The following is a 19,804-nucleotide window of genomic DNA, read 5'->3' as shown; positions in this document are numbered from 1 at the left end:
AAGTGTTGTGTAGCATGTAATTTAAAGAAGACAACTGTAAGAATTGGTAACTTTTGACTCCTTTGTAATAATAATGTAAACATTTGTATTTGTAGTGTTTGAACTGTGTAAAGGCCTTCAGAGCACTATACAAATATTAATGGCTTAAATGATTAAAGCAAAAGTATGCAATACCATAAGATGAAAAATCTAATGAATTTGTACTAAATGCAAGGCTTTATCTTGTGTCATGTGAAAATGGTAAATCACTTGCAGGTTCCTGTGTTTCTAGAACACTGCTGTAAGAATAACATTTTTTTTACCCTGTTTCAACGTAGATGATGTTGTTGTTGTTAGCTATCTTGCCTTTGGAGGATGGACTGAATATTCTAGGATTGCTAATAAAATAGAAAGAATATTTTATACATGCTTACTATAAAACCAAATCAAAACTATGGATTAAGATTAAAAAAAATTACGCTTGAAATTTGCAAATTATTTTTGGTTTACTGTCTCCATTAGTAATATAATTAAGTGTTTAAAAATAGTGAAAGTTGCAATTTCTGAATACTGATATTACGAAGAAATTTAAAATGAAAATTATAAATACACCAAAACAATTCTGGTCTTGTAGCTTGCAGTAATAATTACAAAGCACAGGGGAATGTCAGTATCCAAACAAACAATACGTTTTTCTTGTGGTTGTAGCTGGTCAAAGCTGTGTCTCCATCCTAATACTACACATAAATGCTGCTCCTCCCCTTCTGAAACAAACCACCCTACCTCCAATCTGTTCTTTTCAAAATCAAATCTGCAGCTCTTTCTGCAGCCTGAAAATATTTCTGCGCTTTGAAGGAGACTGCTTGTTTTAAACTGTAGGTGCCATGTAAAAGAGACATGCTTACTTTGAGCGAGAAACAAAAGGCAGATTCTGTGACTCCGTATATCCCTACTGGAGATGTGAAGGGTGAGAAGTCCTGGGAAGCCAACAGATCTGCCCACCTCTGCATTCTGTTGCCATGGGGGAGTCTGCAGCTGGCACGAGCTGACGTGTTTTGCAACCACTAGTTTTGAGGGAGTATTGGACCATGTCAGATGTGGGGTTGGATTCTGGGGCTTCCTGCCCCCCGAGCCAGATGGGGTGGATGAGAGTAGCCCACAAAATCTGTTGATTGGTTCTGAAGTCTATCTAGAACTTGCCTCCAAGTCAAGACTTTGACAGATGAGCTCTGGAGAATGTGGGGTGGCTTAGGCCATTATGGCTTCTGGTTGTTTGGCCTGTGTGTTTGCCAGACGTGAACGTTGCTGCAACTGGGAGTCAGAAGGGAACATGTGCCTGAGTCTCCAGTGTTCCAGAGCAGCCTGGCCTATTAGCTTAAATCCAGATGGAGGTGGGTCTCCGCTAGTGCTCTGGATTGTGAACTTTGTGGATGCGAGCATGAGCACGTTTTTGTTTCTGCTGCCTCAGCTTCACGAGCAGTCATGTCTTGCAAAGAGTGGGGCAGAAGATGGGATGGTGCTTACTGTAGCTCCTTCATGCACGGGAGTCAGTCCTTGGACAGACACAATTTGCTTCGCTCTTCAAGTTGCGCTTTTTAAAAGTATAAACATGAGTTAAATGTTCATGTGTAAGACTGGGGAAGGCTATTTTATGTGTGCGAATATAGATGCCTATAAAAAATGGCAGGATACTATGCTGATGTTACCACTGTAAACTTTTTTGAAGGAAGAATCTTGTAGTCAGAGTTAAACTCATTATACATCAAGATACTCAAATGTAAAGATTTTTTTTTTATGTACGCTTGTGTTCCTTTCCTGTGTGTAAGGTGGAATGAGAATATGTGTAAGCATTATGTAGCTTGAACATGAAGCATGTTGCTGAATCCTAGTGTTTCCTTGAGAAATCAGCCAACCAAGGTAAAGATTAGAGATCTAGCAAAAAAAGGAAAAAAGACTTTGGGGTCCCTTTTTCTGGTGTATTTTGAAATAATGGATAGCTCATTTGCTCAATCAGATCCTGAATTTCTTTTCCATTTCTTAAGATGGCATGAAGCAAAGACACAGCAAGCAAATTAGGGACTAGTTTTAAAAGAAGCTGAATTTTTTGCCTTCTAGAGCGAGTTAAGAAGGGAAAGCTCACAGGGAAGGCCTACTTGAAACTATGCTAGTTTGAAGGATGCTTTCTAATTCTGTTTTATTACTACCCTTCCTTATATGGAGAATCTATAGACTGTACCTTGTTCTGTTTATGTAGTTATTCTCAGAGTCCCTCTGGCAGGAAGAAAAGTACTGTTATCCCTGTTTTACAATAGGTGAATGGGGGCAGGTTGAGGCTAATGGATTTTCATGGGTTGTCTGTAGCAAAACAGAAAAATGAGCCTAGGGTATCCTGTGGCTGGTCCGACCTCTTGTTCACTGGACACAGAGTGATTGCTTTGTTAAGAAATTACCTTAAACAGACTACATCGTTGGTTATTGATATATCGGATATTGGTATATCTTGACAGAAGTTTTCATTAAATCTTCCCCATACCCAATTTTAAGTAATAATTAATTTGGTTTTACATGTAAAACTTCCTAATCTGGTAATAGTAATTTCCTCCTTAACAAATTTTCTGTATTTCAGAAAAATGAAACACTTTTTTTTTTTCTTCTGGATGGGTGATCAGCAACTCGCAGTATTTAAAAAAATAAGTTGACTAACTATATCAGAAACATGTGATTAACAGTTTGCTTTAGTTAGTGTAAAAAAATCTTCTTTTCATCCAGAAAAGTAGTTTCAGTCATGCTTTCCATTTTGTAATACTTAGTTGTCTTTTTAAGACATTTTCGTAGTGGTTATAACTACTAAAACAAGTGGAGATGGGAATTATTTATACGTATCTCTCAAACTAGGTGGTTGGGTTTTTAAATGGTTAGCTGCTATGGACTGTGACTTGCATTTTTACTAGAGCACTTGTATAGAATAATGTAAGTTTATTTTTTGAAGGGTAATGCCTTTCTGAGTAAGTAAAACTTTGATTTGCCTGACCTTTGTGAGGCAAGTGTATTTAATATACATGGTAAAACTTGGAACTGCAGGTTTCATGAATTTGAACTTGATTTTGAAAAAAAAATTAAACATAATTTTAGATAGCAGAATTGAAGAGTTTTTATCCTAATTACTAGATGAAGGTTTAGAAAATTGCCTTCTAATGTGGGTTAGGAATTTTATGTCTTCTGGCATGGGTGGGAATCTTTGAAATGTGGTACATTTCCTGCTCCTCAAATGAGGAGTCTTTCAGTTTTATCACTGCTGCTTACATGACTTTTGATCAGTTGCAAACTCAGTGAAGAAACAGACAAGCTAAGCACCCTGAAAAATGCCTTCATCTAGACTATGCTTCTAGCATAATCACCCTTTTCAAAATACAGATTTGTGATTTTAAAACTCTGCAAGGTTTTGTAACTTCCTATTTCATTAACTGCTAACAAATCTTACTGAAAAAATATCTTTGGATAAAGTTGTATTTGATACCCTTGGGCTCTTTCGTTTTTTCTGGATGTAGTCATACACCCACAGGCACACATGTATTATTTTTTGCTGTAAGTTTTATTACAACTATATTTGATATATTGTCTTTTGCTATTAGTATAACTGTTGATTTATTTTTTTCTTATTCACATGATGTACAAACTCTAATTAAAAATTAATTAATTGTGATCAATATATAAAATGTAAATAAAATATACTTAAGGTCAAGATAGATAAGAAGAAGCAACATCCTCTGTAAGCTTGTAATAGTGCTAAAGAAAATATCTTACTTATTATTCTGAAAAATAATATCCTGAAGTCTAACTTTTTAGCTGCTCAGCATGCCAACCTGACTGTGGTGGCAGATTTTTCTTGCAGTTCAGAAGTTCTCAAAGAAGGCATTTGAACATTCAAAGCATAAAAAAAAAAAATCTTGTTCTCTTTTTCAAAAATGTCTCCTGCCTCTGAACATTTACTTATTAGTCTTAGTAGGCATCTGTTGTAGTAATTTCATTGCCTTTCTGTTTTGTACTGTTTGGAGGTCAGCAGCCCTTGTTCTCATTCCTTTTTTTCCCCGTGTCCATTTCCTCATGAGCTGTTACACTGCTAACACTAAATTCATTTGTTGTGACTCTTCTACAACTTTCTGTGGGAATGGGCAAGGAGTGACTTTCACTCTAGTACCTGTCTGATTACCTTTGGGGTTAAAACTATATACTGTATAACATAGGAACAACTGTTCCCCTTTTAGATCTTTATATGCTGCCTGTCTGCTTTTTATGTCTGTCTGGCTCCATGTTTTTGGTGTGTTCTGTTGGATGGTAAGCTGTTAAATTCTGAGCTCTGCTAACTATAATAACATTTTATATGCGAAGTTATATCATGTGAGAACAAGACTTGAAATTTTTCATAGCTGGAAGAATGGCCTTTTTTCCAAGAAGGTGTTGTGCAAGGTTCCAGGAAGTTTTGCTAGAATTGGCAAAAGAGGATGGGAGTTCCAAACTTTCCAGTCCTACTGGTTGATCACTAACCATACTTTTCTCAGAGGAAACACTGCCAGCTGTGAACATGGAAATAGCATTACAGTGTATAATGATTCCACTGATATTCTAGTACTATAAAGTTTGAGTCATGCTTGATACTATTCTTTAAAATAACAAAGGAGTGGGAGGAGAGATACAGTAATGACTTAATAGGTTCCTAAATTTATATAGATGTATGTATTTATGTGAAATAAAGCTTGCTCTTGTATATCTTGGGTTCATTTTCCTTAAAATACACAACATTGCTGTAAAATGTAGTATCCTGGTATTACCAGGTTTAAAAAATTGTTTCTCTAGCAAGAGAAGATATGTCCTCTGCCATGTACCCCAGTCTCTCAGAAGAACCTAAAGGATGCAATGGGCACCCAAACAATATAGCAGATCTAAAACCATGTTAATTTAGTCTTGTGTAGATTGCTTTTTAAGCTGGCAATAGTGACTTTTTTTAACAGCAAACCTGACTTTCTCCTCCTCTCCCTCCACCCCCCAAGAAAAGCATACTTCAGCTTAAATGCTGTGTTCTGTGTTTTCAGTTTTTTTGTATAACTTCTTTTTTTTTTTTTATTCTTTCAGATAGGTTGGCTAGAGGAGGTGCTGCTGCAGTCTTTGAACTCATTATGTGGGAGGATGCAGGTTCATATTAGAGCCAGTGGGTTTCATATGCAATTTTAACTCTGTGCTGTAGGAAAAATAAGTCAGGCCTTCCTTTTGGATTGTTTCTGTACCACAGTTATGGAAACTTGGCGATAAGTGCATTACCTTCACCTACGCTATCTCAGTTTAACTTCAGCCAGCTCAGTGCAGGCTACCTTACTCAGCTTCTGCTCATGTAAATGCAAGTCCAGTTCAGAGATTCTCCCATATTAAAATTCTTTAGCTAACAGAAGGCAAGGGATGGTTTCGGACACTCCTGTGCAAGATTATTCTACCTGAGTTCAGGGGGAGTAACTAGTATCCAACAGAGGAGCATGAGAGAAATTTAGTCCTTTGCTTGTAGGTTGTCCTTGAACTTCTAATATGCAAATGATAGGCAGCTTTTTTATTGTGAGAAATATATGCATCTAGACTAAGGCTGCGCGTGTGTCTATATACATACTCTGATTTTATTTTGACAGGAATCTTTTGATCCTGCTATGCAGTTGCATCTTGTTCATCAAGCTCCATGTACCATTCCTCCTTACCTCTCAAAAAATGGATCAAGCCTTGGAGATTTGCTGATAGGCTTCTTCAAATATTATGCCACAGAATTTGAGTAAGTAATAAGCTCATCTTAGTGTTTTAGAATATGCAAAACTTTGATTCCTTCTATTCAAGATATCAACACTTTATAACCCTTGAAGATAAAGAATAGCAGTAATGCAGGAGCGGTAACTGACAGAGAGGAAATGGGTGGAAAGACTAAAGGACAACAGGAATGCTGATAAAGAGCGTCTGACATCTTTTGCTTAGCCAAGCATCCTATCCTGTAAAACAGCTGCCAGAAGTTAGAGAGCTTTGTCCTTTAAAAATAGCTGGGTTTTGTTATATTACACTATTCTAAAACTGCCTATCCATGTGTGAGAAAAATCTGTTGTTCTTAGTTGTAGTTTAAGGTTTTGATTGTGATACGAATTATTTGGACCTCAATAGCTGTGCTTGTCTTCTGCCACCCTGAGTCAATGGAGGTAACTGACCAGGTGGCTCCTTACTTTGACGATAATATAGATCAATAGAGGCCACACCTTGTGAAGAATTCTCCCATATATAGTTGGTTCACTAACCTTGTTGGTTTGCTAGAATCAAAGTTTAATTTTGACATCTGGACTTCCTTGTAGAAGAGAAGGAGAAGCTGAAGTTGTGAGGGCCTCTGAGAGAGCTGTAGATTACAAACATTTTGCCAAATTGTCACCTGAGAATTTCTTAGAAAAAGTGCTTGTCTGTATAAAATATTTAAGGTTGTATTTAAATAAGCTTAAAGATCTTCTAAATAACTTGTTTCTGAGGCAGTTGGTTCATACATGTTGCTGTCCTGTGTATGTGCATCATATCCATTTCCTGGAAGGAGAACAAAATGTGTAACTGCTGGATACTCACTGTAATTTTTGAAGTGTTCATATATTTACTTCAATGTAAGAAGTGAACCATCATGAAATCCTTGCAAGAAAACATCGCTGGGGTATGCACCACATGTGGAATATGTAAGCTAAATCCATATGGCCTGTGGCAGTTCATGAACTAACTGCACTTTATGTGTGCTTAAGCCTCATTCTGAGAGATTTTCACATAAAGGATTTTCCTTCAATGATCTCTGCAGAATAAGGGAATGGTCTTTTGTCCTAAAAGTTTCTCCTGAGTACCTGTCTTTTCAGCTGGCAAGATGCTGTTTGCTAAACAGGTAAATTAGAAGACACTGCTGGAGGATGTCCTCAAGTTCCTAATTTATATGGGACACTAGATGCGTCCTTTACTACTTGTCTGTATAATGAGCTGTTAATCTTCTCATATATTAAAGTAAATATCTTTTCCACCAGGGAAGAAGTTTCTGGTTTGCCTGTGCAAAGTAGCAGAGAACATCTTGTCCAAATGTAGGAAAAATACCTAATTTGACCTTTCTAGTTTGGGTGCTTGTGAAGAACAGATTTCTGCGTAAGTCAGTAGCTGGTCCAGGAAGACTTTTTTTTTTGCTTGCTGTTAGACATGCAGGATATACTAAGAAGCATGAAGACTAACAATGCCGCAATATCAGTACTTGAACTGATAGTAATCCCTGAATATTATTTTTCGTGATGATCATAAATGAGGAAAAAATGTTACCTACATTTAATCATAGAGGCACAGGGGAACTTCTGGTTAAAACAAAGCTTGAAAAAGTGGACAATGAAGATAGGATAGTTGCTGACATCAAGGGAAGAAAAGATTTTTAAAAAACAATGAACCAAGCTGACATCAAGGGAAGAAAAGATTTTTAGAAAACAATGAACCAAACAAAAAAAGACTATCTGGCTTGTTTTTCCAGTGTTAAGAATCTATTAAGCATTTAAATGGTTGGTGATATTCTGTTTTTTTTTAAAAAAAAAAAAAACCCAAAACCAACAAAAACCTGTAAAAAATAGCCATTAGAATTCCTATGTTGAAAATGTTATGTAGCTGAGAAGTCATATGAGGAAATGATGCACCTAATGCAGCAACCTATATTAATTTTAACTCTTTCTGCTACAGAAATAAAACTTAGTCAGGTGTACTGTTTACTTGACCATCTGTGTATCCCTGACAAGTATAATTTCTGTTTGAAAGCAGCAGGGTCTGTGTCTCGAAGATACTAGAATTCCATATAGTTTCATAAAAACTGGTAATTGGCTGGAGAACAGGAACCCAAATTAATGCCCATGCTGGGGAAAAGGCGGGCAGAACATCGTGTTTAAACATTTGTGTATGTGTGATAGCCAGCCAATGAGAACAAGTACAGTGTCACACTATCCACAGTATCTGTTGTCTTTGCTTTGAGGTTGCTGATGGAAATAACATCATAGGTGGGAATAAGGATAAGAGTTGAATACACAAAACACAGGGCTCTGTTAGTTCTGCCTTTCATGGAAGAACTAGTATTTTACTTCTGAATGTGTTTAATATTTTCATTGCTGTAATCAATATTTTCTTCAGTGTTTGCTTTCCCTGTAAAACATTTACTAGTGTTCTTAGGCACAGAAATTTTGAGATTGTATTTCAGATACTGTGACTATTAAGTTAGGTCACATTTACATGACCTGTACTGTGCCAGTGAACTTTCACTATTGAACTGTAATGTGTTTGATGAAAAGATTACTAAAGAGAATACTACTACAATTTTCATAAAAGTGACTTTTGTAGATTCCTGTCTATGGAGTAGGACAGGTTTGATACACAGGATCTGGTTTGCTGAAAGAACAGCATGCAGTCAAGAATGATCAGATCATGTGTGAAGATCATCATTTTGGACAGAATGAGTCATTGACGCCACCTGCTTGGAATGTGTAACTCATCAACTGTTTTACATGTATTGGTCAGGAAGATGAAGGGAAGATGGAGATACATTGTTTTAAACTTCCCCCTCAGTCTAGCAAAGGCCAGTAGGTATTTCAGTTAAAATCTATGTTTTATTTTACTTGATGTAGTGAATAATGTTTAAGGGCAGGATGGGCACAAAGAATAGGGCACAAAAGAAGAAACAGGAGTGGCACAAAGGAAGAAACAGGAACCTTGCATGCTGTGCAGGCATGAATAAGTTTATCTCCCTGTTTTTTTCCCTTATGCTTTTAATCCGCTTTGTTTATTTAGACTATAAGCTCTTTCAGAAAATTGCTGATTACCATGTATTTATACAATGCACATTCTACAGTCCTACTCTGGTATTTTTGGTGTGTCCATAAGAAGCAATTTTTATCCCCCTTCATAAGTTACCAGAAATGTGATTTGGAAATTGCTGCAGATATTGGATTTACACACAACATATGGCAAAGCTTGATTTGCCAACATGGTTGTATAAGTAGCTTGCCATAAGAGTTCAAGTCTGCATCATGTTTTCACATGATACAGCTGGCTAAAAGTATGCTTATAACTCCATTTTAACTTGAAGTATTTCAAACTACCAAAGGTCTGCTGATCACGCAGTGAACGTGACCAAGTAAAAAATGTATGGAGGTGTTCTCAAAAGAAGGTATTTGGAAACCGGTCGGTGTTTACCAGGCCCTCTGGAGAGTGTCTGATTTCATTCCTGCAGCTGTGAGTGAAGGCAGCAGGTTTTCACTTGGCTGTCTCTTTACAAAGTGAGACCTTGAAGCAAGGCCTTGCTCCCCTGAAGTTACTGCTAGGGAACCTAGAGATTGTCCTTTGGGACTGTACTTGTCTTAAATTTATTGTTTCAAGTTATGTAGCAGTTGTTTAAGGGCATTCACTGATTAAGTTGTATTTGGTGGACATGATAAAAGATTGGTTACGTTATTGTGACAAAATATAAAATACAGTTGCTCACGGCTCTCTTCAGGGTAGAATTGCTCTAGTAATAACGGGATCATTTTTTAATAGTATATCGAATTAAATATGCTTGCAATTTATAGCTATCTTAGTGTGTTTATGCAAGTGGCTTTGGCTTTTAAGAACGCTCTGGAAAATATAAGCTTTTTAATCTATTTGTAGTGTATTCATACACACTTACACCTGGAAATTCCTGGTCTTTTTCTTTCAAATTTTTGCCTTCTCCATGAGGAGCACATACCTAATATGGGCAGTGACACCAGAAATAACTGATAATTGAAATAGCTGTTTAAATGCTTATTGTTAAATTATGGATTGAAAGTGTATATGCAGAGAATATTTGCTTTGTGTTGGCAATAATGAAGTTATTGTGTGCAAACCAAAATGATTAAAATTGATACACCAATAATTTGCTATTGGTAATTAATTTCTAATTCAGGCTGATTTTGGTACCAAGGCAGGGTTAGTGAAAGTTTAATGAGATTATTAGATAAAGTAGCTGTTTTTAAGTTTAAATAAAAAGCTGTTTAAATAGCTAGAAATGGCACCTTTTGCATTGCTTTTTTGCTAAACCAGTGTATTATAAATGCATTTATTTTTTGCTGAGGAATCAAGCCAAGTATAAACCTAGAGAAAAAGAAGTGAAGAATTACATGTTTGAAGTGAAACAATACTGCCTGGTTTAACCAAACACAGATCAAACACTTCGTTGCGTGACTTTTTTTTTTCCCACTGGCCTGGATTGCTCTGATTTTTAAATAAGCTTTTAGAAGAAGCAGAAGAATTGAACTATCAGCTGCTTCTGCTCATGACCACTGTTCCGGAGCTGCAGTTTAAGCTTCTTTGATGCTCTAGTCACGTACTTTTTCTCTTTTGCCTTTTTTTGTGTTTGTTTTTTTTTTGAGCAATTAATCTGAATTTCTTGTTAAGCTTGTGTTGATGGTATTTTGTTAAAAAGACATGATAGGAAGGTATTTAGTGCTTCACAATATCTCTTATTCTTGCAAAAGTAGTCTGCTATGGAAATTAAGGGGAGGGAGAGTGATGGGTTAGAATGAAAGCTTTAGTTTGCATTGAACGCTAGAAATGATCATCACCTGTACTAATTTTCTAAAGAATGTATCAAGAGAAATCTAAATATACACAGCAGTGGGTGAATAAGTAATCTGAGGTATCCTAAACTATGCTTCATATGCTGTGTCTGGCACCTTTTTGAAATAGGCCCTATTCATATTTTAAAATAGAAGAATAATGTATGTGTTCTATGGAAGTACAGTTATTCAAACAGCTAACTTTCATAAGTGGTTTTAATCATGAGTTGTATCCAAGATAATCTGTAGAATTACAGGCACAGATTTTTAGCTGGTGTAAACTGTCTTATCACCACTGAATTAATGGAGTTATGACAGCTGATCTCTGTGGCCTAGGGAGCAAAGAGTTCTTCCAAATTTAACTGATGAATTATAGACTGTATTTTGATTTACAGTTGATATTTACAGATTTACTGCAGGTAGTTGATGCACCCAGCCAAGCTCCTTTCTTTTTGCATTACGTCAAAAGGTGGATTCAGTCAGGATATCACGTCAGGTGTACGTAACACCAGTACAGCTAGCAGCACGCTACCCAGCTATTTCAAAGCCCCATTTAGTCAGGGCACGTGGTGATGCATTGTTGGTGATCCAGGCATTTTGCTGATATAGTAGTTCCCTGGTTTAGTTAAGAGCAGCTGAAAACTGGCTGGGTAGATAAGAACATAAAACTGCAAGAGGTTGCCTTGGCTTCCATTACATTTGGCATATTGTTGTGCCAAGCATCATAAAGATCATAAAGATGCTTGGCACATTGTAAAGATTGCCCTGTAAACTGCTTGCTGTTCCTGTTTCAGTGTGATCATTTCCTGTGGTTTTGTTGTTGTAAAATTGTGTGCAGAAAGCAGTAGAATGTCTTCAAATGCGTGTTTGAGTTCTTGCTCTGTTGTTACACTTTTAGGAGATCTAAAATTCAGCATATACAAAGTGTTAGTGCTTTCTAGTAACAGGTTCCTTGCACCAGGAATGCTGGCCTGTAGGCAAGCTATGTTTATACTGTTGAATATTTTTTTAATGAAATGCAGTATGTGACTTCATCTGCACTTAAACTCCTTACATTCTTTTTTTCCCCAAAGAAAATTCTCAAAGATAGATTTGAGGCTATAATTTCTTTTGAACATAGAAATAAATGTAGCTGTCCAAGTTGACGCTGTTTTTGAAAAAATTATTCTGTCATGAATATATGTTACTCATGGATACCTGTGATGTTTTGTTTTGCAGATGTTTTCATAAATAAAATTCTGTTTGTGGAAAATTTTTCTTGTTTCCTATCTATCACTCCTTAGTCTTACATAGTGAATTATGACGATTAGACTGTTACACTGAATTACCCATTATTCTATAGTACTGTGTTACCCAGGCTTATGACATAGCAATTTGACAATTTTTTAATGTAAACTGATATTATTAATTCAGTATCAAGAGTTAAAAGTTCTGCAAATTGTTTTCCTTTTCCCTAGTTGGAGCCATCAGATGATTTCAGTTCGTGAGGCCAAAGCTATTCCAAGACCTGATGGTATTGAATGGAGAAACAAATTTATTTGTGTTGAAGGTAAAATGTAAATCTGCATTATCATTTTCACCTGTTAAGACACTAAATACATAAATCTGTCAGTTAGGCTTTACCTTGGTTGTGTTTTAATAATGCACACATGTAATATATTTACGTAGAAAATGAAGTTTAAGCAATGTAAATAGTTTTGGAAACAGTCCCGCCAAAAACATTTGAGAAGGAAGCTTTAAGTTCTATAGTGTTTAAAAATAGTTCTCCTGACCTTTTCTTCAAGAGCACTCATTGCCCTGTTACTTTTGGAACAGGGATTAGGACTTGGACAAGGAATGGCCTTTATGACAGTAGTGTGTGTTTTCCTACTCTGCAAAAATAGTCTTCAGTTTTGCCAAGACTGAGTTTCTGAAAAAACACAGTGGGCACATTCAGATTCCTCTTTAAGAACGTTCTAGAAATGCTCTGGCATCCCAAGTCCTAGCAGTGACTAGATTATGCATATGTCGATCCCCTTGTGGCTACTGTTTTTGGCTGGCCTGTGAATGTACAGTTTCTGTGGAGACTGTATGATGCCCTCCAGAACTGGAGGGTAAACCCAGCTTACCTTTTGGAGTTGCAGGTCTCCGCCTTCTTAGTGCAGGCTGAACTGGGCAGTAGCACTATACAGGGAACCTGCTTCAAGTGCTCTTGATGCCTTTCAGCTGCTGTGGGGAATCTACATGGAGGAGATGAACAGTTAGCATGAGTAGGAGATGAAGCTTGGACCTGGGAAAGAGAAGATAATAGACCAAGAGAAGGATTGAGGTATTAGGAGAATGGAAAGAGAAGCAGAGAAGGGACTGAAGTGCTGTGTTACTGGTAACAGTTAACACAAAGAGATAAGAAAGGGGAGTGAGAATCAGAATGCAGCAAGTGAAGGGGAATTGGTTGGACAAGGGACTGTGTGAAGCCACATGATGGGATTCCTGTTCTTTATTTGACTTCGGGGGGGAAAAAATCAACTACCAGTCATAGGGGAAAAAAAATACACTGAAGACGACTGCATGCTTGACTCTGCAGTCTCAGAGCTGAGAAATGTGAGAATTAGAGTATCTGCACAGCTGAAATGATTCAGGATAGCACAGTGCAGGCATTGCCAAGGCGCTGGTCTGAAGGTAGAGGTGGGAGTGGGAATGCTGGGCAGCTGTGTCTGCTGCTGTCACATGATGCTGATCCGCTGTGTTGCGGGGGGGGGGGTCTGTGTGTTTCAAGCTCTCAGGTTTTTTAATGACATTACCAAGTAGTTGAATAATTAGGTTTTCCTTCTGTCAGGTTGGAAAATAGAATATCAGCATACAGAATAAGCATTTTAGAATTTGTATTAAATGGGTTTGATTACATACAACTTTTCCTTAAGAGTGCATCTTGCATTGCCCTATTAAAAAAGCAAAATTATCTATAGGTGGCACATCTGATTCCTTCCTGTTACAATGTGCTTCAAGACTTTATTAAGAGTGGCGTTTAGCCTCACATACCAAGTTTTTACTTCTAAATTGGAAGGGAAAAATTAAATTTCCTATTTCAACTCAAAGTAGGCTTCATGTTTATAACAATTGTTAAGCTGAACTAGTTTAACAAAGTATGTAGATAAACTTCTGTGTACTTCAAGAAGAAGCTTTTAAAAGCTAGCTAAACATGTCAATGTATTCTGGTTTCCAAGTCTTTGTCAGATTTTCCAGTTAGCGGACTAAAATTTCAGTAATTGGTATTATTGCATATATTTTTTAATATTTTAAATATATTTGTTGATAAATTACACAAGTCTATTCCTGCAAGTTGCCATAATTCTGCATGTAGCACTGTATTTAGGCTTGCTCAAATTAAAAGTTGTGTTCTGTTTTAAGTTTTATTGGCCTTAAGACTGATTCTCACTTGTATTTCTGCTGTTAGAGAAGCAAATGTAGTAGAGATGCTCTTTTCAGACAGTTCAAAATCTGGCAGGCTATTACCATTACAGGGATACAGAGAACACTGCTTTTAGCTAATATTTGTGAACATTCCTTGTCAGAAGCTCTAAATTGTTAGCGACTATTCTGGTTTCAGTTTAAATCTTGTCTATATGAAATAATATCATACACTCCCCTGTTGAAAAAGACACACTTTGGAAAAGCTACAAACATGGCAATTTTGTGAGACAAATTGATAGTCATTTAGGGAAACTGGATCAGAAGCCATCTAAGCTGCACCTGATTCATGCTTGTACTTTTAAATCTTTCAGATCCACATGTTAAAAGTAATTCTAAAAACAATTCCTCAGGGCTTCGTTTGCAGCAGTTCTGAAGTTTTATGATTTCTTGTATTTTAATTTGAAAAGATGATCCCCTTTAGCCTTTCCCTCAAGGATCGGTGTTGAAGTTGTATTACTTTTTTTCTTTTAATATTCTCATCTCTATGTGTGAAAAAAAATAACTTATGATGGACTCTCTCTGTCTTGATGGTTAGAAAATGTAGTGGTGTAAATAGTAGCTGATTGCAGAGTTATTCTTGCTGCACTCCAGGGAATGAGTTTGTCTTTTGACAGTCAGTAAATATGCAGGAAGAATAAAGGGAAGATGTGAGTCAACTTTTGTGACTAGAGTACCTTTTTTCCTGCTGGCAGTTTCAGAAGATTGTACAGCTTCACTCTTGCTGCTTTAAAAAATATATATATCTTGATTCAACATAAAGTACATAAAGGTCCTAGCATTAAAGAAACAATTAACATCACATTTAAGACACACAAAAGAAATGCTGTACTGCTTCACATGGTAAGACGCATGGAATTCTTAGTGGCAGTAGGTCACTGTGTCAGATTATGTGACTGACTTTAGAGGACTATGTACCTTTTTTATTTGATTGCCAGTTTTTTGTTCCAGCCTAAATGTATGATGCATTCTAAAATAAAATAAATCTGCCTGTAAACATCCACTGAAAACTTTATAGGTAGTTTGAAGATAAACCTTTTAGAAACCTGCCAAATACATTTATCACATGAAACAATTTCTTCGTGAATTTAAATAACTTGCAGAAATAAAAACCCTATGCCATGGAGCATGTTCCAAATTTAAAGTCCCAGTCTCCATAATGGCATAGGCCCTTCTGATGTTTAATGCTTTATTTTACTATATGTCCCTATCTGAATAAAATAATTCATAACCAACTAAACAAAAAAGCTGCCTGATCTAGCAAATACTTCTGTGGTTCTGTGGCCCTTAAGAACTTTCATACATTCTGCCAGCGTGAAATATACCATATTACTTAAGCAGTTCTCTAGTAAGGCAAAAAAGACTATAAAATCTGTTTTGTAGTGCATTGTAATGCATAGTCTGTGCATCATAATTTTTTAGTATTTATTGCTTTAATGTTGGCAACCCTATCAGTAGCAAGGAGTACTTTCTTAATACTTCAATTAAAAAAAAAGTTCCAAAGCACTAATTATGTTAGGAAAAAAAAAAGGGGGGGGGGAACATCACGTAAATTTCTAGTCTGTTAGAAAGTGGAAGCCCCAAATTGTTAACTTACAAATACATATTGTAGAATAGTTACGAACTGATAAAATATATTTTTACAGCAGTTGATACATCTTATATTAAAAGTTATAGTAAATATTTTTACTGTACTCCTTGTATTTCACTGAGAAGCTGTTGAATGAGATGAATCTAAAGTGAACAGTTCCAAGAGGCACATGTAGTAAGTTTCAAAACATTTGAATATGCAAAATCATATTCTGATCTACTATCACAGACTATTAAGCAGTAACAAATAATTACTGATGCATAACTTCGGCACAGTCATCGTGTGCTTCAACAAATATAATAACCTGACTTTATTATGTATTACATACTTTTTTTTTTCATTAATATTATGTAGAAATAAAGGTTGAGAAGCAAAGTAGAATCAGCCACTCAAAACACTCTTGGGAAGCAATGATATGTTGACTCTTCTGGGTTTTGTCTGATTACTTGCTCAGTGAAGACAGCCTAGCTCTAGGTTTTTTTAACGCTTTTAATGTTTGTGTTTGATCTTGCAGAGCCATTTGATGGGACAAACACTGCTAGAGCTGTACATGAAAAACAGAAGTTTGATATTATCAAAAGTGAATTTCTCAAGGTAGAAAGTACATCTCATTTAATTTTTCCGGTCACTTGGGTTTTCAAGATAGTTATACAAATGCTAGTCATTGAGCCTGCCTGTTTCTGATGTTTGGGTTATGAATATTTTTATGCTTTGTACTATATAAATAATATAAATGTATTTTTTAAAAAAAACTGTGGAAACTTATTTAGTAAGAGTATTTATTAACGTCTGCCATTGAGCGTCAGGCTTAATTTGAAATAGTAAACCCTTTGTTTCAGATTTTCTTCTGTGTGTAAAATTCTAATGATAGTTAATAGCTTCAGAATTACAACTTTATCTTCATTCATTATTTCTTCCTACATGAATTTATCTGGTAATAAACAATGTTTTATACTTCTTACTATCCCTTTTTAAAAAATATCGCCACCAATGGTTTTCTACTGGTTTTTGAGAACTGAGTTAAATTGGTACTTTTCTTTAGGGAGACCACACTCATAATTTTAGAACATGAGTAGTTCAAACTGGAGCTTTCACTGTTCCAGTCCGTGGAGGAGGCAATGACACTTTGAAGCAGGCAAAGATTTAGGCCTTGGTTAAACATCCTCTTTCTAAAAACCCTTGCTACCAACTCTTTTTTATGCTTGTCTCCTATCATAGGCATTGCATTTGGAACTGCAGTTCAAATTCTAGTTCTCCGAGATCTCTGATTACTCATAACGTAGTTATGACTAGGGATTAGTGCGGAGAACTGGCTTCCAGCTTTTACCCGTTAGACTCCCCTGTTATGCTGCCATTGGAGGCTCCTGTTTACTCTACTTAATCAAGTCCTTAAATACCTTGAGGGCTTCTCCAGCAAAAAGGAAATCAATGCCAGATACTAGTAATAAAACAAATGCTATAAGGTGTTGCCTTAGTCAGAAAAGGATAACTTTTTTGCTTTGTAATTCTGATCAGACATGTCAGTTCCTTCTATTTAACCATGTTAGCATACAAAATACTGAACTGTTCACATACTTTTTACATAAAATACTTTATTTTGTGACTCTACTAAAGCAGTGGTTTAGAAAGTAGTTTTGGCTCTCTCACTGTTCTGAGAAATCAGAGTGAACTTCTCTTTTCAGAGTTTTCAATTAAAAAATTGGTTTCAAACCTGTATGGTTTTCTGAAAAATGTAAAAGCAGCTGTTTGATCCCAGCTGTCTGGAAGCCTGTATATCAGAGTGTTACGGCCCTTAAAAAATTTCCTCTTTACTAGGAACCATAAAGACTGACAGTTGCTTAAAATTGCAAGTGCTCATTAATATCTTGCACTTTTTTTAAGAAGCGTAACGAATCTGTTTGTCTCATTGCCCTTGAGAGATTATTCTTCCTGTGGTTTTTAGTACACGTTGTGGTTTAAATTGACTCTGTGTAAAGGCAGGAGGGTCACTGCAGTTATTTGCAAGTTCATGGCCTGACAGATGTGACAGATGTGTCCTGGAATTCACACTAGAGTACAGAAGAAAATTGAAATAGCCTATTTTAAAGACACAGTTAAGTTCTAGAAATGTCAGAGTTTAACATCTTATATCAGGAACTTTGACATGTGTGAATTTGAGACAATTAGTTTTGCAGTCAGAATATCAATGTAATGCTTAAATAATATTAACATCTCAGACTCCACAAATCCACTCTCTTCTTGAAAGGCTGAACCGTCCTCAACAGTTCATTGCATTTTGTGTACCTTTTGGATTTTTTCTTCCCTTAAAAAAAACCAAACCCCCTCTCTTTTCAACAAGGGGAAAAATATCAACTCTATTTTTGTGGATCTGTGAGGCTTACTGCTTACAATGGTATTTAAATATTAATGGCAAAGATATTTAGCCTTTTAAAACCTTGTACTTTTTTCCCCAGTCTTGGCAGGTATTACAAGACAAGAAAGACCTGAACCGTATATTACCTTTAAGAACAACCATACAGAAAAGTTAACCAACTTTCACTTTCTTCTTATTGGATCCTGCTGAAATAAAGAACAGTATCAAAATCAAGAGGCAGTTACCACATGGTTTTTTATGACATGTTTTTCTCTGTAAACTTTTGTTAAGGAAATGTTTATAAGAAAGATTGCATATTTTATTATCCACGTTTGTTAATACAGCTGTTCATTCAAAGATGTTTTCTGAAAATGCTTCCATTGTTGACTTCTAGAAGGAACTCAAACAGCAAACCACAAGAGTAAATCCATTTTTAAGGAAAGTACGGGAATATACTGACTTGTTTCCATAAACTGTGTAATCATTAATTTGGACACATTGAACCATGAAATAAAGACATTCAGAGCTAAACAGCGTGCAAGTCTGACTATATCCTTAAGGCATTGTCCACAGTACCCACTTCTTGATGAAAAGACAGCCTGTGCTTTACATCTGCTTAATTGCAGTAAGCACTTTTTTTCAACTTGGCACTTTCCAGTTTTATTTCCCTTTTACATGGAACAACAAGCAACAATTTATGAAAATTAAGCTAGATTATGGTTGGTAGTGTTCTGGATATGAAGAACTGTAAGCTGGAATTTTCAAGCAGTTGTTCTACTACAAAGAAGTTGAAGTAAAAAAGGACAAATCAACACGCATAAATGCTTCATATTCACACAGAGTAGGCAAGGTACTTTTTAGTGCTTCCTTTTACATATTTGAAGTAGTGGTGATATCTGCTTTGGGGAAAAAAAAAAAAACAAACAAAAAAACCAACCAAACAAAAACAAAAACAAAAAAACCAACAAAAACCCCAACAAAAACCCCAAAACCAAACCAAACAAACAAAAAACAAACAAAAAAAACCCCAAACACCCTACAGCCCTACCACTGCTACAGTAAGCTGGGCTTCTGTTTTGATCTTGTATAAATATTTGTAAATTGGTCAGCTACTGTAAATTGAATTTAAATAAGTAATCTTGAAAATTAGCTTTTCCAAAAAAAAAAAAAGTTGTGAACCCTCTTTTAGGCCTGCTGTAGCACAGTTTGTGCCTCTCAGATATTTGTTATTGAAGACCAATTCATTGTTAAAACTGTACTTACCATTAAACCATGACAATGTCAAATTCATATTTTCATTTTTTTAAGTTTAGTATTTTGTATGGTGTCCAGTGGAATAAAGTTTATATATGGAAGATTAGCTTATTTTTCCAGTTTATGTTATTTTGTACTGCATATTTAAAATGTTTCCTATAAATAAGTAGGAAAGGAAATGCCCTGTAAAGGTAAGGCCCTGTTGCAAATCATAAACTCCTATACGGCTATCCTGCGTTGCGTCTGTGTACGGGTAAGTTTCATCTATTGCGATCTGTAATGAGATTGTGAAAACCCTTATAACTGTGTAAAATAACAAGCATTATCTTTTCTTGTGCAAACTTTTAAGTTCTAATTTATTTCAAGTTTTACAACTTTGAAGTTCTAGAAACTGTAAACCATTTGCCTGCTGTGAGGTTACTTACTACACACTTCATCGTGATCTAGTCTATGTAAGATTTTGGCTTGCTCCTTAAAACTGCTTCCTTCTGCAATTTAAACAGTCTTTCAGTTTTAATCCGACTCTAGCAATCCACTAAAATG

At 35.9% G+C, this 19,804-nt stretch overlaps 1 protein-coding gene across 7 annotated transcripts in view; it reads left to right on the top strand.

Moving 5' to 3' along the window:
• Positions 1 to 19,367, top strand: part of TENT2 (terminal nucleotidyltransferase 2) — a 47,421-nt gene extending 28,054 nt beyond the window's left edge. For all 7 annotated transcript variants that reach the window (XM_075488449.1, XM_075488446.1, XM_075488442.1 and 4 more), the window contains 4 exons: positions 5,652 to 5,788; positions 12,074 to 12,165; positions 16,169 to 16,248; positions 18,108 to 19,367. In XM_075488449.1, coding sequence (XP_075344564.1) covers positions 5,652 to 5,788; positions 12,074 to 12,165; positions 16,169 to 16,248; positions 18,108 to 18,182 — 384 coding nt within the window. In that variant the 3' untranslated portion in view covers positions 18,183 to 19,367. The remainder of the gene's footprint in view (positions 1 to 5,651; positions 5,789 to 12,073; positions 12,166 to 16,168; positions 16,249 to 18,107) is intronic.
• Positions 19,368 to 19,804: the final 437 nt, after the last annotated feature.

This window comes from Mycteria americana, chromosome Z, assembly GCF_035582795.1.
Source record: "Mycteria americana isolate JAX WOST 10 ecotype Jacksonville Zoo and Gardens chromosome Z, USCA_MyAme_1.0, whole genome shotgun sequence".
NCBI lineage: Eukaryota > Metazoa > Chordata > Aves > Ciconiiformes > Ciconiidae > Mycteria > Mycteria americana.
Note: the sequence above shows the minus strand (reverse complement) of the source record. Positions and strands in the feature narration are given on the sequence as shown.